General features: G+C 47.8%; 5 protein-coding genes across 5 annotated transcripts; all 5 read right to left on the minus strand.

Moving 5' to 3' along the window:
- Positions 1 to 75: 75 nt before the first annotated feature.
- JR316_0013317 (Mitogen-activated protein kinase kinase 5) lies at positions 76 to 2,321 on the minus strand (the record flags this gene model as incomplete). The annotated part of the gene is made up of 5 exons (XM_047898926.1): positions 76 to 367; positions 417 to 955; positions 1,008 to 1,171; positions 1,226 to 1,361; positions 1,410 to 2,321. The coding sequence occupies 5 exons, from the start codon at positions 2,319 to 2,321 to the stop codon at positions 76 to 78; spliced, it is 2,043 nt and encodes a 680-aa protein (XP_047742474.1).
- A 908-nt stretch (positions 2,322 to 3,229) lies between these two features.
- JR316_0013318 (uncharacterized protein) lies at positions 3,230 to 4,235 on the minus strand (the record flags this gene model as incomplete). Its single annotated transcript, XM_047898927.1, has 2 exons — positions 3,230 to 3,561; positions 3,620 to 4,235. 2 exons carry the CDS (start codon positions 4,233 to 4,235, stop codon positions 3,230 to 3,232), a joined length of 948 nt encoding a protein of 315 aa, XP_047742475.1.
- Positions 4,236 to 10,121: 5,886 nt separating this feature from the next.
- JR316_0013319 (putative WD repeat-containing protein) lies at positions 10,122 to 12,060 on the minus strand (the record flags this gene model as incomplete). Its single annotated transcript, XM_047898928.1, has 5 exons — positions 10,122 to 10,377; positions 10,451 to 10,797; positions 10,857 to 11,337; positions 11,395 to 11,465; positions 12,010 to 12,060. The coding sequence occupies 5 exons, from the start codon at positions 12,058 to 12,060 to the stop codon at positions 10,122 to 10,124; spliced, it is 1,206 nt and encodes a 401-aa protein (XP_047742476.1).
- Positions 12,061 to 14,751: 2,691 nt separating this feature from the next.
- JR316_0013320 (Copper-dependent transcription factor 1) lies at positions 14,752 to 17,348 on the minus strand (the record flags this gene model as incomplete). The annotated part of the gene is made up of 4 exons (XM_047898929.1): positions 14,752 to 16,718; positions 16,804 to 16,929; positions 17,015 to 17,202; positions 17,269 to 17,348. The coding sequence occupies 4 exons, from the start codon at positions 17,346 to 17,348 to the stop codon at positions 14,752 to 14,754; spliced, it is 2,361 nt and encodes a 786-aa protein (XP_047742477.1).
- A 3,625-nt stretch (positions 17,349 to 20,973) lies between these two features.
- On the minus strand, positions 20,974 to 22,573 carry JR316_0013321 (putative alanine aminotransferase, mitochondrial; the record flags this gene model as incomplete). The annotated part of the gene is made up of 3 exons (XM_047898930.1): positions 20,974 to 22,022; positions 22,147 to 22,276; positions 22,364 to 22,573. The coding sequence occupies 3 exons, from the start codon at positions 22,571 to 22,573 to the stop codon at positions 20,974 to 20,976; spliced, it is 1,389 nt and encodes a 462-aa protein (XP_047742478.1).
- Positions 22,574 to 22,756: the final 183 nt, after the last annotated feature.

Below are 22,756 nucleotides of genomic sequence, written 5' to 3' on the forward strand. Positions count from 1 at the left end.
CTCAGTGCTGACATTAGCGCCCAATGAGTACTGAATCCGGTAGAAGATTGTATCAAGCCTGAAAAAACCAACACATTACGCTTGGCCGTCACCATCATCTTCATCTTCATCTTCATCTTCATCTTCATCTTCATCTTCATCCGATTCACTTGTGTCGTCGTCGCTATCTAGCCACCCAATTGTAGTCAATAGTTCTGCCATATCCTCTTCGTACTCGAATGACTCATGGAGGGGGTCATATCTACCATTATCGAAATCGATTATGAAAACATCGCCAGCATCATTAATCATCAAGTTGTCAATCCTAATATCTCGATGGATTACGTGCGCATGGTGGATGCCTTTTAGAGCCTTGGTAAAGGCATCCCTGGAAAAGAGTCAGAAATGAATGCATACTGGGTTGAAGAGATATGTACCGTTCTTTCTCCGTCGTCTCAACTGAATCATCCCAATCATAATGAATCTTTAAATTTTTTTCAATGGCGCGAGTTCTCAGCGACACCCCTCCATCGTCCATGATCATCATCAAAGCATCGGTTTCCATATCGTGAAATAGGCCGTGGACGCCAACAATTCCACACGTAGCATTAGCTTCGGCCAACCGTTTGTAGATCTCGTATTCTTGAATGATTTGATCCTTTTTGTCACCAATAGCAAGCTTGAGAATGAGTGTGCGCTGATGTTTTGACCCGTCCTCTATTTCAATCTCGGCCGTGACTCTGTATACCAATCCTACTGCTCCACTCCCAATATCATCCTGGTATGTAGTCGCCAAGATATATTTTGCTGGTGAATATGACGCTTTGCGTTTGAAATGGTATGGATGGTTTTGGAAGGGACGCGATGCGCATGAAGGTTCCATACGTCGAAATGAAGACGGTGCTGGTGAACTCATGTAGGAGTAATTGAGATAGAAAAGCACCAAGTCCCGCTTGGCTAGCTCATCGTCGAATGCCTAAAAATTTGCCATTGGCAAGAGGTGATACTCGCAAGAAAACGCAGCAGACCTTTTTATCCATTTCCACAGAAGTAAGCCCCAATTCGGGATTTAATCGCCTTCGCTTCCTTCTTGTCGCCTTGTCCTTCATACTGTTATAAATATTTGAATACCCTGGAGGGTCTTTACGTTTTGAAGGACGCCGGTTTTCAACTTCTATGGGATCCCACCTTTCTAATCGATCCTTGATGGCGGCGATTGTAAGGCCAAGATGTATCTTTCGATAACCAGGTATTTTTGTGGGATCAATCAAATCCGACAAAAACAGAGTCTGGCTTTGACGATGTCGAATGGCAATTCTCTCCTGTCTGCCACAGGAAAAAACAATAAACGTCGCATCTGTGTGCACTGCATTTTGCCACGCCTGGCCAAAACATAAGAATAATGTTATGATCGATGCGGTAAAACTTACCTTTTGGATGTAATGGTGGACATTGATCCTATATTCTGCCTCGGCTCTTCGAGTATTTGTCAGTGGAGCTACAACCTTGCGGGTGTGGGCAGACTTTCTAGAGGAAGTTCCCATGTGTATGGGCAAAGGACGAAGGGGCTCCACACCTAGAAGCGGAAAAAGAGACTGAATAAAAGACGAGTCTTTCCCAGGGAGCGAGGCAGGCAACACCGGAGCGCCTGTGACTGTAGGCATTTCCCACTTGAATTCTCCCCAGCAACTCATCTTGTCTAGTAAAGCCTCCGCCGTTTTGGTCGCAACAAAAAATTCGTAATTAAAAATATTGCCCATGTCCCTGAGCTTGTTGACGTTTGATAATGCGCGATTGTCCAGCGTCGACCGAGTTTCGGGTGGAATTTTGAATTGTCTGTCGCCTGTATCCTCCCCTTCAGGTTTGATTATGGCAATATCACCAAAGCAGTAAAAAGAACGACGGGCTATTTCAGATCCGCTTAGACGTGCATTAATAAAGGAAAACCAGAATGGGTCATTCGGGCTGAAGAGCAACTTTGAGGCATAAGCATTGCAGGGGACGCTGGTGCGATCATAGTGGCGTTTTGCTATGTCAGCGCAATAGCTGACGTACTCAGAAGGCCGGCGAAATATTTCCCAATAATTGCGATTTTCAATAAATTTGTGCCCTGCCGCAGTGAAGTCCTCGATGGTGTCCTCGCAAAGATTGGAAAGCTCTTTCATAATCCAAGGCGCATGCTTGACGTTTTTTAGCAGCAGAGCAGAAGCGATATGTCTGTCATGGAATATAAGAGGATTCTCGGGATCAGGATTATAGGAGTTATATGATGGAAAAGGCTCATAACCTGATTCCAAAAATCGTCGGAGAACAGGTATGAAAGGATCGTCAGTTCGAATCATGATTTTAAATAACTGGGTGGGGTGGCTCTTGTAAAAATTGGTAGAATATTATCGAGATACCAGAGTCTGCCAGGTAAACATGTCAAGCAAAAGGATTCCTTTGTAGATGTAGAGCAGGAATCGACAGCAGGCCATTTGGTGCCAAACTGAACATACACGTGATATGTCGTAGCCTTATCAACTCTTATCAACCACCAGTCAGATCGGTATTTGTCGCCTGCGGTTGACTTTTTTAAACCCACATGTAGGGAAGCGCCCACAATGTTAGTGCAAAAAAACATTGCGCTGAATTTTCCCAAAACAGGGGCAGGTACAGGCTAATTTTTTTTTAAATCTCCGATAGTCTGAAGTTTAGTGGTTTTCAAGTCAAACCATGTGGTCATCTCCTCGATGCTCTGTCCGATGAACGGTTTCGCGAAATGCGAGACGCGAAACTCATTGATGATGTACAAGAGGTCATTGGAGGATATCAGTACTATCCAGTCAGCGGTCTTCGTCTCATGTCGTTTGAACAACTCTGAATCTCCGGGCTGCTATGGTTCCATCTGCGAAAAATCCTCATGCAAGGTCTATATTCAGGTGTATGAGTCGACAGCGGACCGAAGGAGACCTTTGCCGTGCGGAATATCGCACAGCAATACCGTGGGCTTTCCCATCTTCTTATTAGGTATTGATGGTAATAATGGGATCTTAGTGAGTCTTCAGATCTATGAATGGTCGCTGACATTTTCCTACTGGAGTTACGACAATGCTTCTTTTTGCTCTCCTTACCAGGCAACTTGTATGACCACGGGTGCGAATTCAGGAATCTTACCGGCTAACATGTTCTCACTTGTAGAATTTTCCTTCGGGGTTGGATAGGATGAACAAGTCGGCAAAAAACTCGCATCTAAATTTATTAACTCTAACTATACTTGAATCATTGTCACTGTTTGAACCGACCACCCATCGTCTTCCAGAAAGTCATCCTGCACCACCTGCGATTGCATACTTCGGGACAAAATGCCACTGAATGGCGATTCCTCCTGGAGTATACTCTCGAAAGAAGCCGGACGCGTGGACAAGAAGAGCCTAAAGAACCCAAGGTCCTTCTTGACGCCAGGCGGAAGCAAGAAGGACCAAGGAGTCGCACCGCCATCCCCGTGGCCGATCGCGAGCGCCAATCGAGCAGGAAGCGGCGCGTCGACCTTTGTCGTTTGTGCATTCTTACCTGCCCCTATCGCAGGCAAATACGATCCGCCTGTCCAAGGCAACAGTTTAGGTGCTTGCATTTTGTGGAAAGATGATTCGCCTCTCACCTATGGTCAACTCGCTTGGATCAAAGTAAAAAAGATATGGGTATAGATCACGATCGCTGTTGTTGTATATTGTGACTCCCATCGGAACGTCTTCGTCAACAACCATGGTGACTGGCTCTTCAGTTAGGATGTTCTCCCCATCCGTTTTGAACACTTGGTCAAATTCTTCGGTCATCGTGGCTGAGAGTTTGTAGAGCTCCATATGCACGCCCTCAAACTGGCACGGTGGCTTCCGGCAAAGGTTGTGGTAGAAGTGAAGTGACGCTTTCACGATTGCCCGAATGGTTGTAACGTCATCACAGTCGGCGTCTTTTCGCATGAGAGAGCCAATGTGGTTGGAAACCATTTCATTGAATTGATATATGCGAACTCGTCCGTCCGCCACAGCAAATTCGATGTCAGATTCCTTCCGAGTGTCCACAATTGTTGCACACAAACTAGACTGTAATGAAGGCGGGAACACAGATTCTAGCCAAGTCTTGTTTGTGCTGTAGACACGAATACCCTTGTTCGCGAGCCGGTCCAGTTTACAGTAGAAAAGTAAAGGTAGTCGAACTGTTGGACTATCCCGGGGTAAGATAAGAGTAGAAGAAAAAGTGTCCACATGTGAAGCCATAAAGTATCCCAAGCACGGATTAGACTGAAGAGGTGTGATGATTCGTTCAATTACTAACTACTTATTTAGCATAGATACTCGTGACTGACTAGTAGATTAGATCATGGACACTCACGGGCACTCTAGATAGGTGTTGGAATCATTGTATTGGATTCGGGACTGATTATTTGGGCTGACATATTTGTATTCTGACTCAAGTAACTACGTATTTAGTCCGTTTCGCGATTCGGATAGTATATAGTCTGTATTTTACGAGGTTGATTCCTCACGGAATCAACCCAGTGCCAGATTCCTAATTCCACACTCCATTTCGGGCACCTTCTCCTTTTTGTATATTTGAGTTTCTGAAAAGTTTGATTCCGTCGCAAATCCTCTGTGCGAAATCATCATGTCCGAACAAACTACTCCTATCAATCCAGAGGACCCAACTCCTAGTCAGCCACAATACGTTACCGACTTCACTCGCATGCTCGAGGCTCTTACGACTCAACAAGTCAACCTCGAGGGAGCTTTCACTCGGTTTCTCAATATGCAAAATCACGCGTTATCCGCTCCTCCACCTGTTCACGCGTCTACTCCAAGACCATCGGGAGGGCACGTTAAAATACGCGAGCCGATTATGTTTAGTGGCAAAATGGACGAAGTCACGCCATTTATTAACGACCTTCGTCGCATCCAGGAGTTTAACTCGCAGGATTTCCCGACCGATCATAAGAAGGTCTTATATGCTGGCATGTACCTTAAGGCCGGGATTCCTTTGGAGTGGTTTGCTCATCTCGAGAATATCAACTCTCCCTTGCTTCATGATTGGGATGGCTTCATTCGCGCGTTTAAGGATAAATTCGCAGATCCTAGACTCACGCTTACCGCCGACCAGAAGCTAGATGCCCTTGTTCAAACGAAATCCGCACATGATTATTTAACTCAATTCCTTGAGTTATCTTCTCATCTCGACATGACCGAACAGACTAAAATTAATCGATTTATGAAGGGTCTCAAGCCAACCATTAAAGATCACTTAGTCGGAATTGTAGATCGCCCTACTACACTTGCCGATTGGGAGTATATCGTGATTCAGATTGACTCTAATCTTCATCAACGCGACATGGAACGTCGTCGCGAAGAAAAGAAGAATCCAATCTCCAAACCAACTCGCATTACTCCTCCTACTTCTTCTGCTGTCGCTTCCAATCCGGATGTTGTCCCAATGGACGTCGATGCTGTTTCAACTGCTGCTCCAAAAACGACTGGCAAACTTAACCCTCAAGAGCGTCAGCGTCGCATTGACAAGAACCTTTGTCTTTATTGCGGTAGTGCTGACCACAAGGTGAACGCTTGCCCCATTTGTCAAGCCAAATACGGCGAGTACCCAAAAGCCCAGCCGGAGAGGAAATAGTTCCTACTTCTTCGGCGACAGATGGAACTGATCTTAGTTCATCCTGTCGCGCCCCACCATTCATCCGTGCCAAGAGCGGAGAATGGATATCAGTTTCTAGTGCTCCTAGGTTTACGTTTCATCATCATGTCCGGTTAGATCCTATGAATAGATCCCACTTCTTTATTCCGATAACGATCTCATTTCCTAACCGTCAAGCAATCAAAACCTACGCATTCGTGGACTGTGGCGCGACACTCTCTCATATTTCCGAATCATTCGTTAAACGACACTCATTACCCAAGACCATCAAACCTAAACCTGTCCCCATCTATACTATTGACGACAGGCCTTTGTCTTCTGGACTTCTCACTCACGACGTTATTACGTCACTCAAAGTTCGGACACATTCAGAGGTTATCAAATTAGGCATTGTTTCTATGCCATATCCAGTACTTCTTGGCCTTGATTGGCTTCGTGAGCATAATCCTGATATAGATTGGATCCGCGGCAAATTGGCTTTATCTTGTTGCGGCGCCAATCATCATTTTCCTGTTTCGGCCTTCGGCAAAGGCTATAGTCTTGCAAGTCCATCGGTCACCTCTCATCTTTCTGTATCTTCAGTCGGACTAGGCCTACGTCTATTCCAAAAGAAGCCCATCATTCAATCTTTGCCAGATCTCTCTCCGGCTCCTACTCCGGTCCGTGAGAAGTTCACACCAGGCATCTTTTCTAATTTTAGAACGATGCCATCAATCATTCGACCTGTCACTCCAACCGGCCCTAGTCGTGCGGAACTCTTGTCTATTTGGTGCACCCCTCCAGAACCTCAGCTTCCTGTCTATGGTCCCCCAAACAAACCTATCAATATATCCAAACTTTCCCCTCAACGTTTCAAGAAGTACGCCAAGAGTGCTGCGATTAATTGTGTCTGGTACACAACAAATGCAGAACTTAAAGTACGTATCAACGCGTTGACAAGTGACGCTGATGCACCAATAGATATCGCCGAGGATGATCCAATACCTCTTCCTATGGACGATGTACCTGACCCTGACGAGGTGCTCAGGAAAACCATACCAGAAGCATACCATGAATTCCTCGACGTATTCTCACCCGTAGAGGTCCTCAAGATGCCTGAACATCGTCCATTCAACATCAATATCGAAATCGAAGATGGAAAGGAACCACCTTTCGGACCAATTTATTCATTAACCCCAGACGAGCGAAGAGTACTGGCAGAATATATCGAAGAACAACTCGAGAAAGGTTACATTCGTTGCTCGTCATCCTCAGCCTCCTCGCCTATCTTATTTGTCAAGAAAAAGACGGGCGAACTTCGTCTCTGTGTAGATTATCGCGGGCTCAATGCGATAACCAAGAAGAACAGGTATCCACTACCTCTTACGAACGATTTAATTGACAGAGTTGCAGGTTGTGATCGTTTCACGGTGATCGACCTCAAAAACGCATTCAATTTAATCCGAGTTAAAGAAGGAGATGAATGGAAAACGGCCTTTCGAACTCACTTAGGTTTATTTGAGTATACAGTCATGCCTTTTGGTTTAACGAATGCACCCGCCACATTTCAGGCGTTTATTCAGGACACGCTAAGAGAGATCCTTGATATATTCTGCATTGTATATATCGATGACATACTAATCTACTCTAAACCCGGACAGGATCACGACGAGCTCGTACGTCAAGTCCTCGAAAGACTCCGAAATTCCAAACTATTCGCAAATGCCAAGAAATGCGAATTCAAGAAAACCCAGGTCGAATATCTAGGATTCATTATCTCTTCTCAGGGTGTCCAGATGAATCCGAAAAAATTATCTACCATCACAGACTGGCCAATGCCACGCACGGTCAAGGAGATCCAATCATTCCTCGGATTTACAAATTTCTACCGCAGATTTGTTGATCATTATTCCGAAACTGTACTTGCATTAACCAGTCTAACGTCAAAGGCAGCAAAAGCGTCTTTTAACGGAATTACAGAGGCCGCTCAATCCGCTTTCGAACGCTTAAAACTCGCATTTACGACTGCTCCTGTGCTTCAGCACTTCGACCCTCTCAAACCTAGCACAATTGTCACGGATGCTTCGGACTTTGCTATCTCTTCTATTCTCCTTCAACCAAATGACAATAACTTATTACAACCCGTTGCTTATCACTCTAGGAAACTATCTCCGGCGGAAATTAACTACGAGATATACGACAAGGAACTTCTCGCCATTGTCGATACTCTTCGCGACATGCGCTCATGGCTTGTCGGTTCCCCGCACCCAGTTTCCGTCCTCTGCGATCACAAGAATCTTGAATATTTCATGACATCGAAAACGCTGAATCGTCGTCAGGCGCGTTGGTCAATGTTGCTATCGGAATACGACTTTCAACTCGACTACAAACCTGGAAAATCGAACCCTGCTGACGCCGCATCACGTCGCCCGGACTTCGCGCCTAAAGAGGGGGATGACGTCGTTAAAATTCAATTCAAACCAATTTTGACTGAGTACCATCTTCAAAGATTGTTCCCTTCTAACAAACCTTCGTCAGAACCACCAACAATCTCTTCAATGTCCACCTTCACGCTGGATAACTCGGAGTTATTGGATGAGTTTAAAGAAGCTTTTAGACATGATCTATAGTGGCGCGAAGCCCGTACTCAATGCGATGAGTCATTCACTTCTGTAAATGATTTAGTCTTTCACAACGGTCGTCTCTACGTTCCAGAATCCCTTCGTCCCAAAATTCTGCAACTTCGCCACAATTCAGTACTTTCGGGTCACCCTGGACGCGCAGGAACTTATGACCTAGTTGCAAGAGATTTTTCCTGGCCAAATATGCGACGTTACGTGCGATCCTATGTGTCTTCCTGTGATCACTGCGCCAGAAATAAGATCTTCCCTCACAAACCTTATGGACTACTCCAACCCTTGGATATTCCTCATCGTCCCTGGTCGTCAATCTCCATGGACTTTATTACAAAGTTGCCTTTATCTCATGGTTACGACACGATATGGGTTATTTGTGACCGGATGACAAGGGCCGCTCATTTTATTCCAGTGAATGAATCCATGGATGCACCAACACTCGCGCGCATATACATGGACAGGATCTTTCGTCATCACGGTTTCCCTCATTCCATCGTCTGCGACAGAGGATCCGTTTTCATATCGTCATTCCTTACAAACCTTATGAAACTCTGCGGAACAAAAATGCGACCATCAACGGCTTATCATCCACAAACGGACGGGCTCACTGAGAGGACAAATCAGACTCTGGAAGTATACTTGCGCGCCTTCTGTTCATACAATCAGGACGATTGGGTTGACTATTTAGCGACAGCTGAGTTTTCGTTTAACAACACGATCAATTCCTCTACTCAGCAGACACCATTCTATGCCAACCTAGGATATCATCCTGATTTCGAAATCAAGATCTCCGAACGCTCAACAAATCCTCTGGCAAATGATGTCGCTTCGCACCTCGACATCATACATCGAGAACTTCGTGCCGAGTTACAGCATTCAAACGAATACATTGCTCATCAATATAATCAACACCACATTCCTGGACCTGACTTCAAACTCGGAGACCTGGTCTGGTTACGTCGTTGCAACATCAAGACAACAAGACCTTCGGACAAACTAGATTATCGCAAGATAGGACCCTTCAAAATCCTTGACAAGAAAGGATCATCATCATTTCTTCTCGACCTTCCTCGCTCTCTATCTCGTTTACACCCTGTCTTCCATGTGTCGCTCTTGGAACCTTATATTCAAAGCAACCTATCACATCCTGAATTCCCTTCGAAACTGATTTTGGAAGAAGACCCCACACCAAAAATCAAGAAAGTTCTGGACTGTCGTCGAGTCGGCAGGCGATACGACTACTTGTTGTCCTGGCAGGAACTCCCTGATTCAGAAAACTCTTGGGTCCCATTTTCGGAAATCTCGCGACGCGACTATGACATTATTGAAACTTTCCATCGTCGAAATCGCTTGAAGCCTCACCCCCCTCGCTTCGATTTCTCCGCTCTACCCCATGTTCAACCTCAAAGTTTTACGGACATACCAAACGCTCCAATCGTCGACTACTTGGACCCACAAGTATACATAGACAAGTCTAATATACAATCCAAACCTTGGATGAAGGAATACGAACCACCTCATCATCAACATTCACGAACCGGCCGAACAATAAAACCCCCTTCACGATACCTCGCTCAGGCCTAACGAGGGGGTACTGTGATGATTCGTTCAATTACTAACTACTTATTTAGCATAGATACTCGTGACTGACTAGTAGATTAGATCATGGACACTCACGGGCACTCTAGATAGGTGTTGGAATCATTGTATTGGATTCGGGACTGATTATTTGGGCTGACATATTTGTATTCTGACTCAAGTAACTACGTATTTAGTCCGTTTCGCGATTCGGATAGTATATAGTCTGTATTTTACGAGGTTGATTCCTCACGGAATCAACCCAGTGCCAGATTCCTAATTCCACACTCCATTTCGGGCACCTTCTCCTTTTTGTATATTTGAGTTTCTGACAAGAGGAGTCTCTATCAAGTTAGTAGCATAGGCAGCAAAGCGCGAGCCTTTGGTAATTCCTTGAGCCGAGCCTGCTTGTAAAATAATTTCATCTTTGTCCTTGATTCGATGCGTCAATATCATGGACTTGTCACCACCATTAACCCAGTTATTGAACAGCCGTTGGTTTATACCTTCTCCTTCACAATGTGGAGTTTGTCTGATACAAAATTAACAAAGCAAAAGTCAACTCTCCATTCCAGTTATAAATGGCGATAAAATATGATACCCACCTCTCCGGCATTTTGAGTCTGTGCATCAAAGAGACATATGTCAGATTTCTGATGTCCTCTTTGTTCAAAATTTTCAACAGATGATGTGTGAATAGCCCTCGTTTTGTTCTTGGATTCTCAAGAGCGAAATTTTCTCGTCCGCAAGCTGCTAATAGCACATGCAAATGCGAGTTTTGCAATTGAACGTCATTCTTGGCCGTTCGTCCCCCCCTGGTCCCGAAGTAGAATAAGCTTTCATCCGCGCTGGCATGGATGGAAGGAGGATTGGTGATACCTCGGATAGTATATGGGTCTTTTTTAGAGCTCCTGGACATCCCAGCTGAGCTGCAGCAATCAAGTATTACAGTCTGATATAGATCCAACATCAACCTTCGATAGACCATTGGATAGCCAGAAAAACACTTACAATATTATTCCCTTTGGCATCCGCAATTTGACTGAGAAGTACAGATATAGTTCGATCAGGAATTCCTGCAACCGCGGATTGCTGAGCTGGCTGTAAGTGTAATACTCCGCTCCTGCCCGTCATAGTTCCGATGTCGCTCGGGCACAACATTTCTATCATGCCCGTCGGTGTTATCCAATCGTTCCATTCTGTAGGTTTCTGGGTTTGCGCGCCGTGTCCCGCGAAGTAGAAGATGATTGCACATTCGTCCCTCTGATACGCCGCATTGTCTCTCAGCCAGATGAAAGACGATATAATGTTCTTCCTAGTCGCCTGTTCATCTCGCAAACTGCAAATGTTTTGCGCGGGCACGTTTAGGCGGGTGGTAAGGTATTCCTCAAAAGCGTCTGCGTCGTTTGTAGCACCGTTTAGATTAGGGTATTCGTCGGAGGTGTATTTGTTTATGCCTATTACCACTGCGAGTATGGGGGGTGTCGTTTCTCTAGATGTAGTGTTGGTCACTCAATGTATTTGCCGTGAGATTAGCGCTTGGACTTACAGAGATAGAGGGTATACGTAGGGTGTTACAGGGCTGGAAATAGGGCAAGGTGTACGCTCCGCCGAGTTGTTCTAGGTGACTTCATGTATTCGCAGTGTGAGGAACCCCGAGAGCACATGTCGAGAAGTGAGCGGTGGAAGCCGGTCGATATGCAGTGAAGAGAGAGGTCGAAAAGAATCCATTCAACGTTTTAATCAAGTGGGAACCCTTTTATTATTATAAATAAATTCCCTTGTATTTAAGTGCACTGCCATAATGTCCAGATTGGAAGCTGCCCGAAGTAGGTACAATTATACATTTATTCTCCCGAACTCGAAGCCTCTGGAATATGGCAAAACGACGGAGCCCAGGCTGCCGATGTAATAATAGGCAATAATGCCTATGAGTTTTTCTTACCAAACTAATGTTCAACGTTCAAGCTTCAAGCTTCATGTCGAGGGCCGGTCTAACACGCCAGGAACAGCTTTCGGTACAGCTAAATCACAGTTCAATGATTTTGTGTTGCTACCGACAAACACCGCGGAGGCTTGACCAAATTAGCGCCGATTCACAGTGTAAAATGAATGAAATGCAAATTGACATCTTCCACGTCATTTGACACGCGTTAGGGCTCACTCGAACGTCATTTGAGCAGGAAGCGGCTTGCTGCACCAATAGCAACAACATGACTTGAATCGACAGCCGTGATGCGGCACTAGCAAGTCATAGTAGCTGTAATTGATGTAAATGTTCATCATGGAAAATTTCCTACACGTTCCGGTTATAAGTACCTCATTGTAGATACCAGACAGGCGCAAATCGCCGCAAAAAAAAGCACTCAAAATAACTCAATCCCGTTTTAAAGATTCGTAGCATACTTAAGGAAACAAAACCACTCTCCCTTCGACACCCACTACTGTACTTTAAGCGCTGACGGTGATGCAACCCACAAACACATGATACCGATCCACTTAGACGCTCGCCCAACCCTCTACCGCTGTGTCAGCACTGGCCATCCGGAGTTGGAAAAAAACAAGTTGAAGAGTTTAATATAAGGAGTAAAACTGCAAACCCTATTTTACCACTGAGTAAGTACCGTAATAAGTGCAGCCTCCATTTCCGGGATTGCCACCTAATATTAATGCTCATCATGGTAATTATGTAGTACCCCGGCGGAAATGCACATGTTCTGCTAAAAATACTGTACAACACAGACATCAATCGTAAGGCACTGCACAATATTTTTACCAAAAGATTTACAGCTACTTTCATATCGATAGGCCTAAAATGAAAATTTATACATACACGGAGAATGAAATTTCAATTGGCGGAGCTTGGATGTGAGTCCGGCAATATGCCAAGATATTCGGCGGGCATATATATAGAACACAACACGTAAAAGTTTAGGGGAAGATATAATTTTTTCAGAGTCGATTATAGGGTGATGCTATGGTGTTAGGTTTTGTGTCATTCAGATTGCACTCCAAAGACATTTTTAAGGCCATTTCTTTCTCGACTTTGGCAATATGTCAACACATCGTTGAAGATCGTGCCACTGTTCAAAATAGAAACATAGCCGAAATGACTCGCTGTAAACCCAAAAATCCATATAACACGCAAAGAAGATGCACACGTACATTGTATCTAGTATACCTATACTCATCAGAATTATCATTACCATTATATCACCGCAAGTCTAACAGATTCCAGAACGCCCCTCGCTCCTGTCCCAATTACCTCGAGGCATTCGCTTCTTCCTCATTCCTCCTTCCTCCTTCCTCTGCTTTCCTTCCTTGTCCTTCCTCTGCCTCACCCCATCGCCTCAAGGCTTAATTCACATACCCGCCTACCCACACCATCTTCTAAAGCCATATATACCGTCACACAGACTACACACACTGCAGAGCAGAATCTGGGAACCTCGGCCATCGTGGATTCGTGGGCCAATTTTTTCGCTCATATTGTCATACTGATAGCGCAATGATAGCAAAAGGTATGGCGATATGCGGATATACGGTAATGCGGGCGAGGCGTTGTAATAGTGTAATAGTTAAGAATGGCAGGCTGAGCCTGTACTTGACATAGACGTAGACGTAGACGTAGATATAGACAGGCGGTGGAAGGAGGGAGGTAATGGTCTGGGTTACCGTGGTACAAGGACGATCATGCGGTAAGCAGTGGCATGGCTCTGGGCCTCTGGCAAAACTGAGAAAACTGAGAGATAGAGGCACTGGGCAGACGTTCGACGAACATTGAACATTGAACATTGAACATCAAACGAAGGTTTGAACGTATCCACGGGGCCCAGATTCAAGTACGAGGAAATCAGGCTCTGAGACTATACGATCGTCAGCAATACCACCTAGGGAAATAACCAAAAAGTCACGGTCAAAAAGCCACGCAACACAACCAGGCAGCACCAAAAAATAAAAACGCAGACAGCAACTAACAACCAGCAAAAAACAGAGACACAAACATCATGAAGTTTTTGAACCAGGGTATCACCTGGACCTATATACGTAGTATCTACTAGTACTACACCTGTCACCGACTGGTACCAACCAACACACCGACATACCAACCGTGACCTCAACTTTCAACGTCTTCATTCTAATGCTAATGCTATCCTACAAGAAACAAAAAGAAAAAGAAAAAATCATCAACGAACAAACAAACAGACGAAGATGAACACGACAAAGAAGCAAAAATCGCAAAATCGCAAAACGCAAAAATCGCAGAACACAGAACACAGAACACAGACGAAAAAAAAGAAAAAAAAAAGATGACAAAAAAAACATAAATCGTGTATCCCGAAAATCCCACTGACTTCATGATCAACAATCAACAATCAATTAAAAAAGAAGAAAGAAAGAACTTGGAAACTAAATCATTGAAATAAGCAGCAGCGGGTCACTAAAAACAAAAAAGCAAAAAATAAAAAACAAAAAAGGAGTAAAAGCGTAAAAAGACGAAAAAAGACGAAAAAAGAAAAAGAAAGAAAACAACATCTATCTTTAAACAATACGAAAAGTAACACAAGTAAGTACTAACACTAACACTAACACTAACACGTACAGACTAACAAGTAACAACCAATATCATCATCATCATCATCAAAAAAAAGAAAAAAGCACAAGCACAAGCGCAACTAAAAGATGGAAGACGCAAAGACTGAATATGAATATAACCCAAGAAACACAAAACACAAAACACCAGGTACCAATCGAATCGTTCATTCAACAACAACAACACACCAAACACACACAAAAAAATCCCCTCCCAAAACCCTCCAAAACCTCTCCAAAACCCCCTCCCCCCCCACACACACAAAACCCACACCTCTACACCCCCCACTCAACACCTCAACACCATCCTAACCTAATAAATCTGCAACCCCGCCAACGAAGGATCATACTCCGAAGTCGCACTCGCACTCGCACTCGCACTTCTACTCCCACTCACACTCCCACTCACACTGCCGCTTCTAGTACTACTGCTCCTCCCAGCACCGCCTTTCCCCGACACAGACGCCGACGCCGACGCAGAAGCAGGAGACGGCGACACACTAGCACTCGCACTTGCACTCGCACTCGACCCCGAACTCGGCCCGCGCTGTACACGGCCCCCTGCCCCCACACCCGTACCCACACCAAGGTTAGGACGGAGATTCAACATATTCAACTGCGGCACGCTCACACCACCACTCGCACCCGTACCCGCACTTGTGCCCCCACGCGCGGATGGAGGGGGCGAATATACACCCTGCATACGCCCTGAAGGGCGATACGGCGGTACACGCTCATTGCTCGCACTAGCGCTCGCACTGGTGCCGGCGCTCCCACCACCACCACCACCGCGTCCCTCAGACCCCTGATAACTCGAATGCGACGATGTAGTCGACGTAGATGGCGAGCGGCTCCTAGGAACAGGTATCGGTATCGGTCCGGGGATGGGTCCAGGGATGGGGACGCGGTAGTAAGCATTAGCGTTCGCAGGTGGGAGCAAGCGCGGGTCAATAAGCGTATCATCCACACCGCTTGCTGATCCCTGTCCTTGGACTTGCGCGCGCTGCGCACTAGAACCACCACCGCCGCCACCACCACTGTTGCTACCACCGCTAGTGCTTCGCGCAGTGTACGCCATCATCGACGAATGCGGAGGCGGGGGAGATTGGGCATAGGACATATTCCAAGACGGCGACGGAGAAGGAGACGACGTCTGCTGATACCCCTGCATCTGCTGCTGCTGCGGGTGATACCCTCCATACACATCCTCCCCAGGACCAGGATACCCGCCCCCGCCCCCGGCCCCGCCCGCCATCTGTCTCAACCAATCATCAATCGCCGCGCCGGCTTCTAAACCCATTGAACTGGCACTGGCATTGGCATTGGCACCGGCGTTGGAGTCGTATATTGACAACGCCGTATCCTCAGCCGGTATCCCCATAGCCGAAGGGAGCGAGAGCGGGAGCGCCATGATCGTACAATCCAGACACGTCGCGCACGTTTCGGGGTTGCGACATGACGCGTAGGCGTACGCGGGGGGAACACCGCGCGTAGCCGATGCGTGGTTGTTGTTATTATTGTTGCTGTTGTTGTTGGAGTTGGAGTTATGGTGCAGACACCCAGGACACGCGCACCCGTCGCCGCACCCGCACAGCGAGGGGAACGGGTCCGCGAATGCGGTGGTGCCCGCACCTGCACCTGTACCCGAGTTGAACGGCGACCACATGGCTGAGGACGACGACGACGGTGGTGGTGGGAGCGGCGAAGCATCCATCATCTGTATATCGCCATACGTCTGATTTTGAGTCTGATACGCATATCCAAAGGGCGCGTATGATGCCGAAGCGTGTTGTGAAGGGTGATATGGCGTTGGTATACTATATCCAGCAGAAGCAGAAGCAGAGGAGGAAGAAGAAGAAGCGTGTTTGTACGGTTTATGGTCGTGGTGGCGGCTCCCATGCGCATGCGGGAGGCCCGTCGACGGATCGTGTACGGGGCCAACGCCAAATGTATACGGGTACGGGTACGGATAACCGCCTTCTGAGGCGGAGGTCGGGCGCGGGAGGACGGGGCGCAGCTCGGCGATGCGCGCGAGGATCTGCGCCGAGGTGCGCGAGGGCGTGTAGGGGTGCCTCGGATTCGTGTTCATGGAGGACGGGCCCGGGGACCCTGTGTGTCGCTGCTGCTGCTGCTCGCTGGGCACACCACCACCACCCATTCCATCGCGCTCCCGCTCGCGAAGCTCGCGGTCGCGGTCTCGTGCGCGGGAATGCTTTGTGCGGGGTGTGACGCAGCTGCAGGGGTCGCCGGACCTGCACTTGTGGGCCTGGCGGAGGACGCCTAGTGTACAAGTGCAAGATCAGCATCAAAGGGAGAGAGAGATAGAGCGCGGTCGGCTGGGGGGAGAAGAGAAGGGGCTGCATACCACCATAGTCCGAGGAGTCGGATGAGGCGCCTTCTGTGAGGCTTTGGCTTTGAAACGCGACCGACGCTTCCAAGGCTTGTGGCAAGCCGTTGGGAAACGCGGCGCTCTCAAATCCCTGCTTGGGACCTGAGCAACGAAGAGCGGGGAATATAATCTTATCCGTGAGCTGGCTATGCAAGGTAGATGGTAAAGGGAAAGGGGGCCAACACACCTTGCGGGGCGGACGCGTGGGGGTCGTCTTTAGCTTCGCAGATGCATTTTACGTGGACTTGTTTTGTTTTTCGGAGCTCGCGACAGTGCTCGCATTGGGTGACTGGACGCCCCTTTTTCTTTATTTCAAAGAGGGGCCGGTCGGTGTGTTTGCACGCGGACGAGCGGTGACCTTTTATGCAGGTCTCACTAGAAAACAGAAAAAAAAGGTCAGAAATATGCAACGACGAGCAAAATGGCAGCATATATGCATACCATGCGTATTTCTTGCTGCTGATGATCTGTGTGCCGCTGTGAGACGCGACGAGGGGGTGTGTGGTATTAAGACAAGACATACCATTGTGATAAGTTGAGATATAGCGCTGTGGGCGATGCCCGCCAGCGACAAGCACTGTGTGGGTTATTGAACAAAGACGCAAGCGGTGAATGCGGCGTATTTAATCATCGTTTCAGTGGATGTGAAATGGGTTGAGAGGGGGGGAGTTGTTGACCATAGTTGACAGGCCCGGTCTTCCTTATACACCGCACAGACCACCAATACACCCCCACACACAGCCGCAGGTAAACATGGCCAAACACCGTCGATTAGATTAATTGCTTCTTCCTGCTCCTTTCCCCGCGTTTTTCCCCGCAATGTGGGTGTAGAGTCACACACCGCTCTGCGTCCCTCTGGTGTGCGCTGGGGGATGTTGAATTGCGCAAGGGGTATTTTGCTGCGATTTTTGTTTCTTTTTCTTTGTTGGGGTTGTAGATTGGGGGGAGATCAGGCGAGAGTAATGTTGCGGGCTTTTCGCCAGAGGATGGAGAATTTTACTGCGCGCTACTCTGGCCTCATGTCCTCTCTTATCTATTTCTTTTTTCCCTTACCTTTTTGTTTTTGTTTTTTCTCCACCGCCACTTCATGTTTCTTTTTCTCTTCCCGCGAAAGACACCACACCGTAGACCCTGCACTCGCTGACTAACTAGCGAACCCTCCATTGGGTTCAGCCAGCAAAGCCCAACCCAAAGAGCCAGCAAAACAAAAGGAATCATCTGATCCGACTGGCAGGGCTGTGCATCGCAGACAGGTGGTGTGGGTTCGCTCGGTGAGGGAATTTCGCTGGGGGGGGGGGCAACGCCTAAGGACAGGCTCGCTATAGCAGGCTATTTCCCCTTGCACTTCCTTTTCGCCTCGCGCGTGTTCAAAAAAGTTCCCTCACCTTGTCAACGGCCGCCTCGCTCTCCCAACAGAAACGGAAACAGAAACAGAAACAGAAACGCAATTCAGAATTTCAGAAGGCTGATGCAGATGTGCGCCGCCTCCCAACTTGAATTCGACCCCCTTTGGGTCTTCGATGCCTTTTATGCCCGTGCGCGACGCGCGGTGCAAAATACTCCCCCAGCTCCTATGTGCGCTGACTTTAAATCGCAACCCCACCGTTTACGCGCACACTCTGTTCTGTTCTTATTTATCCTCGCTCCAAAGTCACGTTCACGTTCTCTAGATTCTCAGTAGAGAGATAGATTCTCGCCATCACATCATCCTCCCAGCCTTCCATCCAGCAATCTTTTTTTACCCCTGTCCTGTCGTGTCCTATCCCTATCTGCGATGCTAATAAAAACCCCCACCCGATCGAGAGAAGACCGTGACGCGAGCGAGCAAGCAACGGTCACCAGCCCATGCCCACCTGTCTGCGCGTGGCCGTGGCATGTGCGTGAGTGAGTGTGAGTGTTCTGAACACGCACACGAGCACGATTGGGCCCTGAGAGCTGGCGTGGACGTGGACGTGGACTCGGACGTGGTGGACATCGAGGCTATGTCATTGTCAAAGTCTCGACTCGCGTCTGGTCTTATCGTCGTCCCATGGCCAACTCAATGTGAATGTGAATGTTAATGTGAATGTTAATGCGAATGCTCAGACTTAGCTCCAATCTGCATTGTCCACCGTCCACCGTCCATTGTCCATTATCCACTGTCCACTGTCGTAGCTGTCGAATAGAGTCGATATCGATATGAATATCAAATATCAAATAGAATCCAATCTAATCTAAACGGGCATAGATATCAATAGTATACTATATCCAAGTCCCAAGTCCCAATTATCTGGAATCATAATCAACCTCTGGCTTTCATCGACATCGTTTGTCAATCTAACTTTTTGTTGTTTTCCTCAAGTTTTCCTTTCTTCCTTTTCTTTTCTTTTCTATTTCTTTTTCTTTTCACTGTCATCTCGCCTCGCCTCTTTTCCCAAAACTGCAATACACCCCATCCCGTACCATCCCATCGGATTGCAATACAATACAATAACACTGCTACAATGACCACTATCAGCAATCAGACGGTACGTCCACATCCCCATTCCATCCAACCGCATCTCATCCAACCCCATCCCCATTCTACTCAATTGCAACTCCAACCCCAACCCCATTCCATCCAACCCATTCGCGTCCCACTCAACCTCCACCTACGTCCAGCTAAGTACGTTCACCAAGGATATCATCGCATGTCGATCCACTGACCACTGTCCAATTCCTAATACAAAAAATCCAAATCCAAATCCAAATATAAATATAAATATAAATATAAATCCAATGGTTAATGGTTATTCTCCAATCCCTTGGGGATGAGCGCCAGTCAAGTCAATACAATTTCGCAATGTCTGGTACGATTCGGATTTGCGATCCACGGTTGTGAATCCATGATCCACGTTTCGAAAATCGCGAATCGTGAGGCTGAGGCTGATTAAGAGGCTGCGGGTGAGGCAGAAGCTGGCAGACGCAGATTGATTTAGAATGTGGACAAGGACGAGGATAAGAACGAGGAAGAGGACGAGGAGGACATAGGACGAGGACGAGGCTTGGTATAAAGAAAGAACGAGTACTAGAAGTACGAAGAAGAACCACGGAGGGCTCAGAACCACGGAGAATACTTATAATTATAATAAGAATAAGAATAAGTCAATGTAGAAGTCAAAGTACAAGGCAAGTGGAAGTGGAAGTGGAAGTGGAAGGAAGCTCTGCGAAGCAATCGTAGTAGAAGCACAATCTACTTATCTGCCTGCCTGACCACAACACATGGCGAATAATTATAAATTAATGCAGTGCAGTGCAGTGCAGTATTCGTGCAACCTACACACACACCCTCCCTCCGAGTTTCTCCACTGGCAGGCTAACACCCGGATTCATACTCATACTCATACTCAAATACACTCACTCAAAAAAAAAAAAAAAAAAAAACTCGTGCTCCAGAGTCCGATAAACACAACGGACGATACTTCTCCTCTCTCTCCCTCCTCCTCCTCCTAGAACCAGAGAAATACGCACTTCAACCTGGCTTCAACACTCAGGCCGATCATGAGCGCGAGCGCGAGCTCTAACAAGTCTTCTTCTTCTTTTGCTCCAAACATAAACACTCACCCATGGCCACTGCAAAAATAAACGACTCTACGCAACTGCGATCGGCCATCTCGACTTCGTTATTAATAATACTACATACAACACAGTATCCTCCCAAGAATCGATGGCCAAAGAATCCCAAAATTTCCAGATTTTGTGGGATATGTTTAGAATCTGAATGCACTGCCGCACTGTCAAATGAATGAAATGTATGAAATTAGACTGAATGAACTGAATTGCAGGATAGAGATAGGGATAGTATCATCCCGAGCTTGACCTTGGTTCTCATGTTCATGGCAGTTCATGGCTCACGGTTCATGATCGGATGATCACATTGCAGCCGATGTTGTCGTGGACGTGAAGAGCGTGTTGCACTGCCAAGGAATGCAATTAGATGTGCGTATGACACTGGACAGGCTGAAGTCTGACGTCAGACACGATCCTTCATGATCAAGCTCACAATTCACAAACGTCCAAGTGCGCTTCTTCAAAAAACAAAAAACAAATCAAAAACACAAAACACAAAAATCCCGTTAGTAGTAATCAGTACATCCTTTCTAAATAATTTTTTCTTCCATTCCAAAATCACTCAACACCATACTTCCCAACCCACTCCAAATGGAACTTTTCCAACTTACCCACATACTCCTCCACACCCGGACACAAACACGTAAGCCTATAATGCCACTCGCCCTCCCTCTGTCCAAACCCACTGCCAGGTACAACACAAATCCCCGTCGCATCCAACAACCTCAGCGCATACAGCGCATCAGGCTCCTTGCCCTCCTCCTCCGCCGCCTTTCTCGCCTTTTCCGAAAGCCGGATGCGCGGGTAGAGGTATAGTGCGCCTGGGGAGTCGACGCATGATACACCAGGCAGTGCGTTGAGTCTTGCGGACATTATGGATGTGCGTTGGGCGAGTGCGGCGTGGATGGTGTCTGTTTCTTGTTTCCATAGTGCGTAGCTTGGCGAGCCGGGTTGTGGCGGGCGGACCATGGAGTCCACCCCAATTTGCCCTGCGAGCGGCGGGCACAAGCCGACAGAAACCATCTTGTACAAGAGCGCAATCACCTCCTCCGTGAAATTCGTGCACTCAAAGTACCCGCCCCGCCGCCCGCACTCGCCCGAGACGCCCTTGGAGATGGAGTGGAACGATACGAGCGGGACGCGCGAGTCCAGTCTCGACACGATCTTCTTGAACGAGGTGAACGGGTGCGTCGCACGGCGGTGCAAGTTGTCCTGGTACACCTCATCCGCAAGCAGCACGAGACCATTCGCCTCGCACAGTCTGACGAGCGCTTCCTGTGTCGCCTCATCCAACAGTGCGCCGGTGGGATTGCCGGGGTTAATAACGACCAGTCCTTTCGGTATCACACCCTCTTTCCGTGCGTCAGCCAAAGCGTCCTCGATAGACGCGACGGACGTGGACCACCCGTTCGGCTCGTCGAGGTAGTACGGGATGGGCACGCCCTGGTGCTGCGCGAGCGAGGCGGTGTAGAGGGGGTACTGCGGGATGGGGATGAGGATGCCGGCTTTGGGCGTGTTGATGAGCATGTTGATGAGGAGGGAGACGCCAGCGGATGCGCCGCCTGTGAGGAAGATCGTCGCTGGATCCGCCGGGTACCCGTCGCGCGCTGTGATGCGATGCACAAGGTTAGTACGGTGAGGGATATAAATAGCGTAGCGGAAAGTATTGTGTAGCGAGGACAAACTTGCCTTCGATGAACTTGGCGACGCTGTTGCGGATAAAAGGCACACCTTGGCTGTGCGAGTACGCGCCTATGGAACCGATTTCCCTCCTTAGCTCCTCTGCGCGCTCGAGCACGTCCGCTGGGAACACGTCCGGCGCGAGCTTTGCGAGCTCCGGCCACTCCATCAGCGCTGCGACCTGCAAGCATCGAGTCGAGCATCAACATCAACATCAATCAAATGGGGGTTAGGGGTGCTAAGTAGTGAGGTAGCTTTGCAGGCTCACCTGGCGGGTAAACGTGATCGGGGGCTGATCCAGCCCTTTTTGCTGGGGGTTACCGATGTTGGACGAGATGACTTTATCAAACGGCAGCCCGTGCGCAGGCTCCTTGAGCTTGTCGCGCAGGAGCTCGGCTTTGATCGCGAGCTCGCCGCGCACGGCGTACTGCACGTTCTGGAAGGCCGGGTTCAGGGCGTCGAGCGAGTGCGCGGCCATGGTTGTTGTGAATGTGCGTCGGTGGTGTGGTAGATGGTGGTTGTGATTTGGACTAGGTATTATCGATGGTTGAGGTCTGATTCTGCTACGGCATGCATAGGCATGCCTCAAGGCTGGACCCGGGGGTGTCATTGTAAATTCCGGTTCGCGTGATCAGAGATGGTAAAATAACAGGTGCGCAGG

The sequence above is a fragment of the Psilocybe cubensis genome, chromosome 13 (genome assembly GCF_017499595.1).
Source record: "Psilocybe cubensis strain MGC-MH-2018 chromosome 13, whole genome shotgun sequence".
NCBI lineage: Eukaryota > Fungi > Basidiomycota > Agaricomycetes > Agaricales > Agrocybaceae > Psilocybe > Psilocybe cubensis.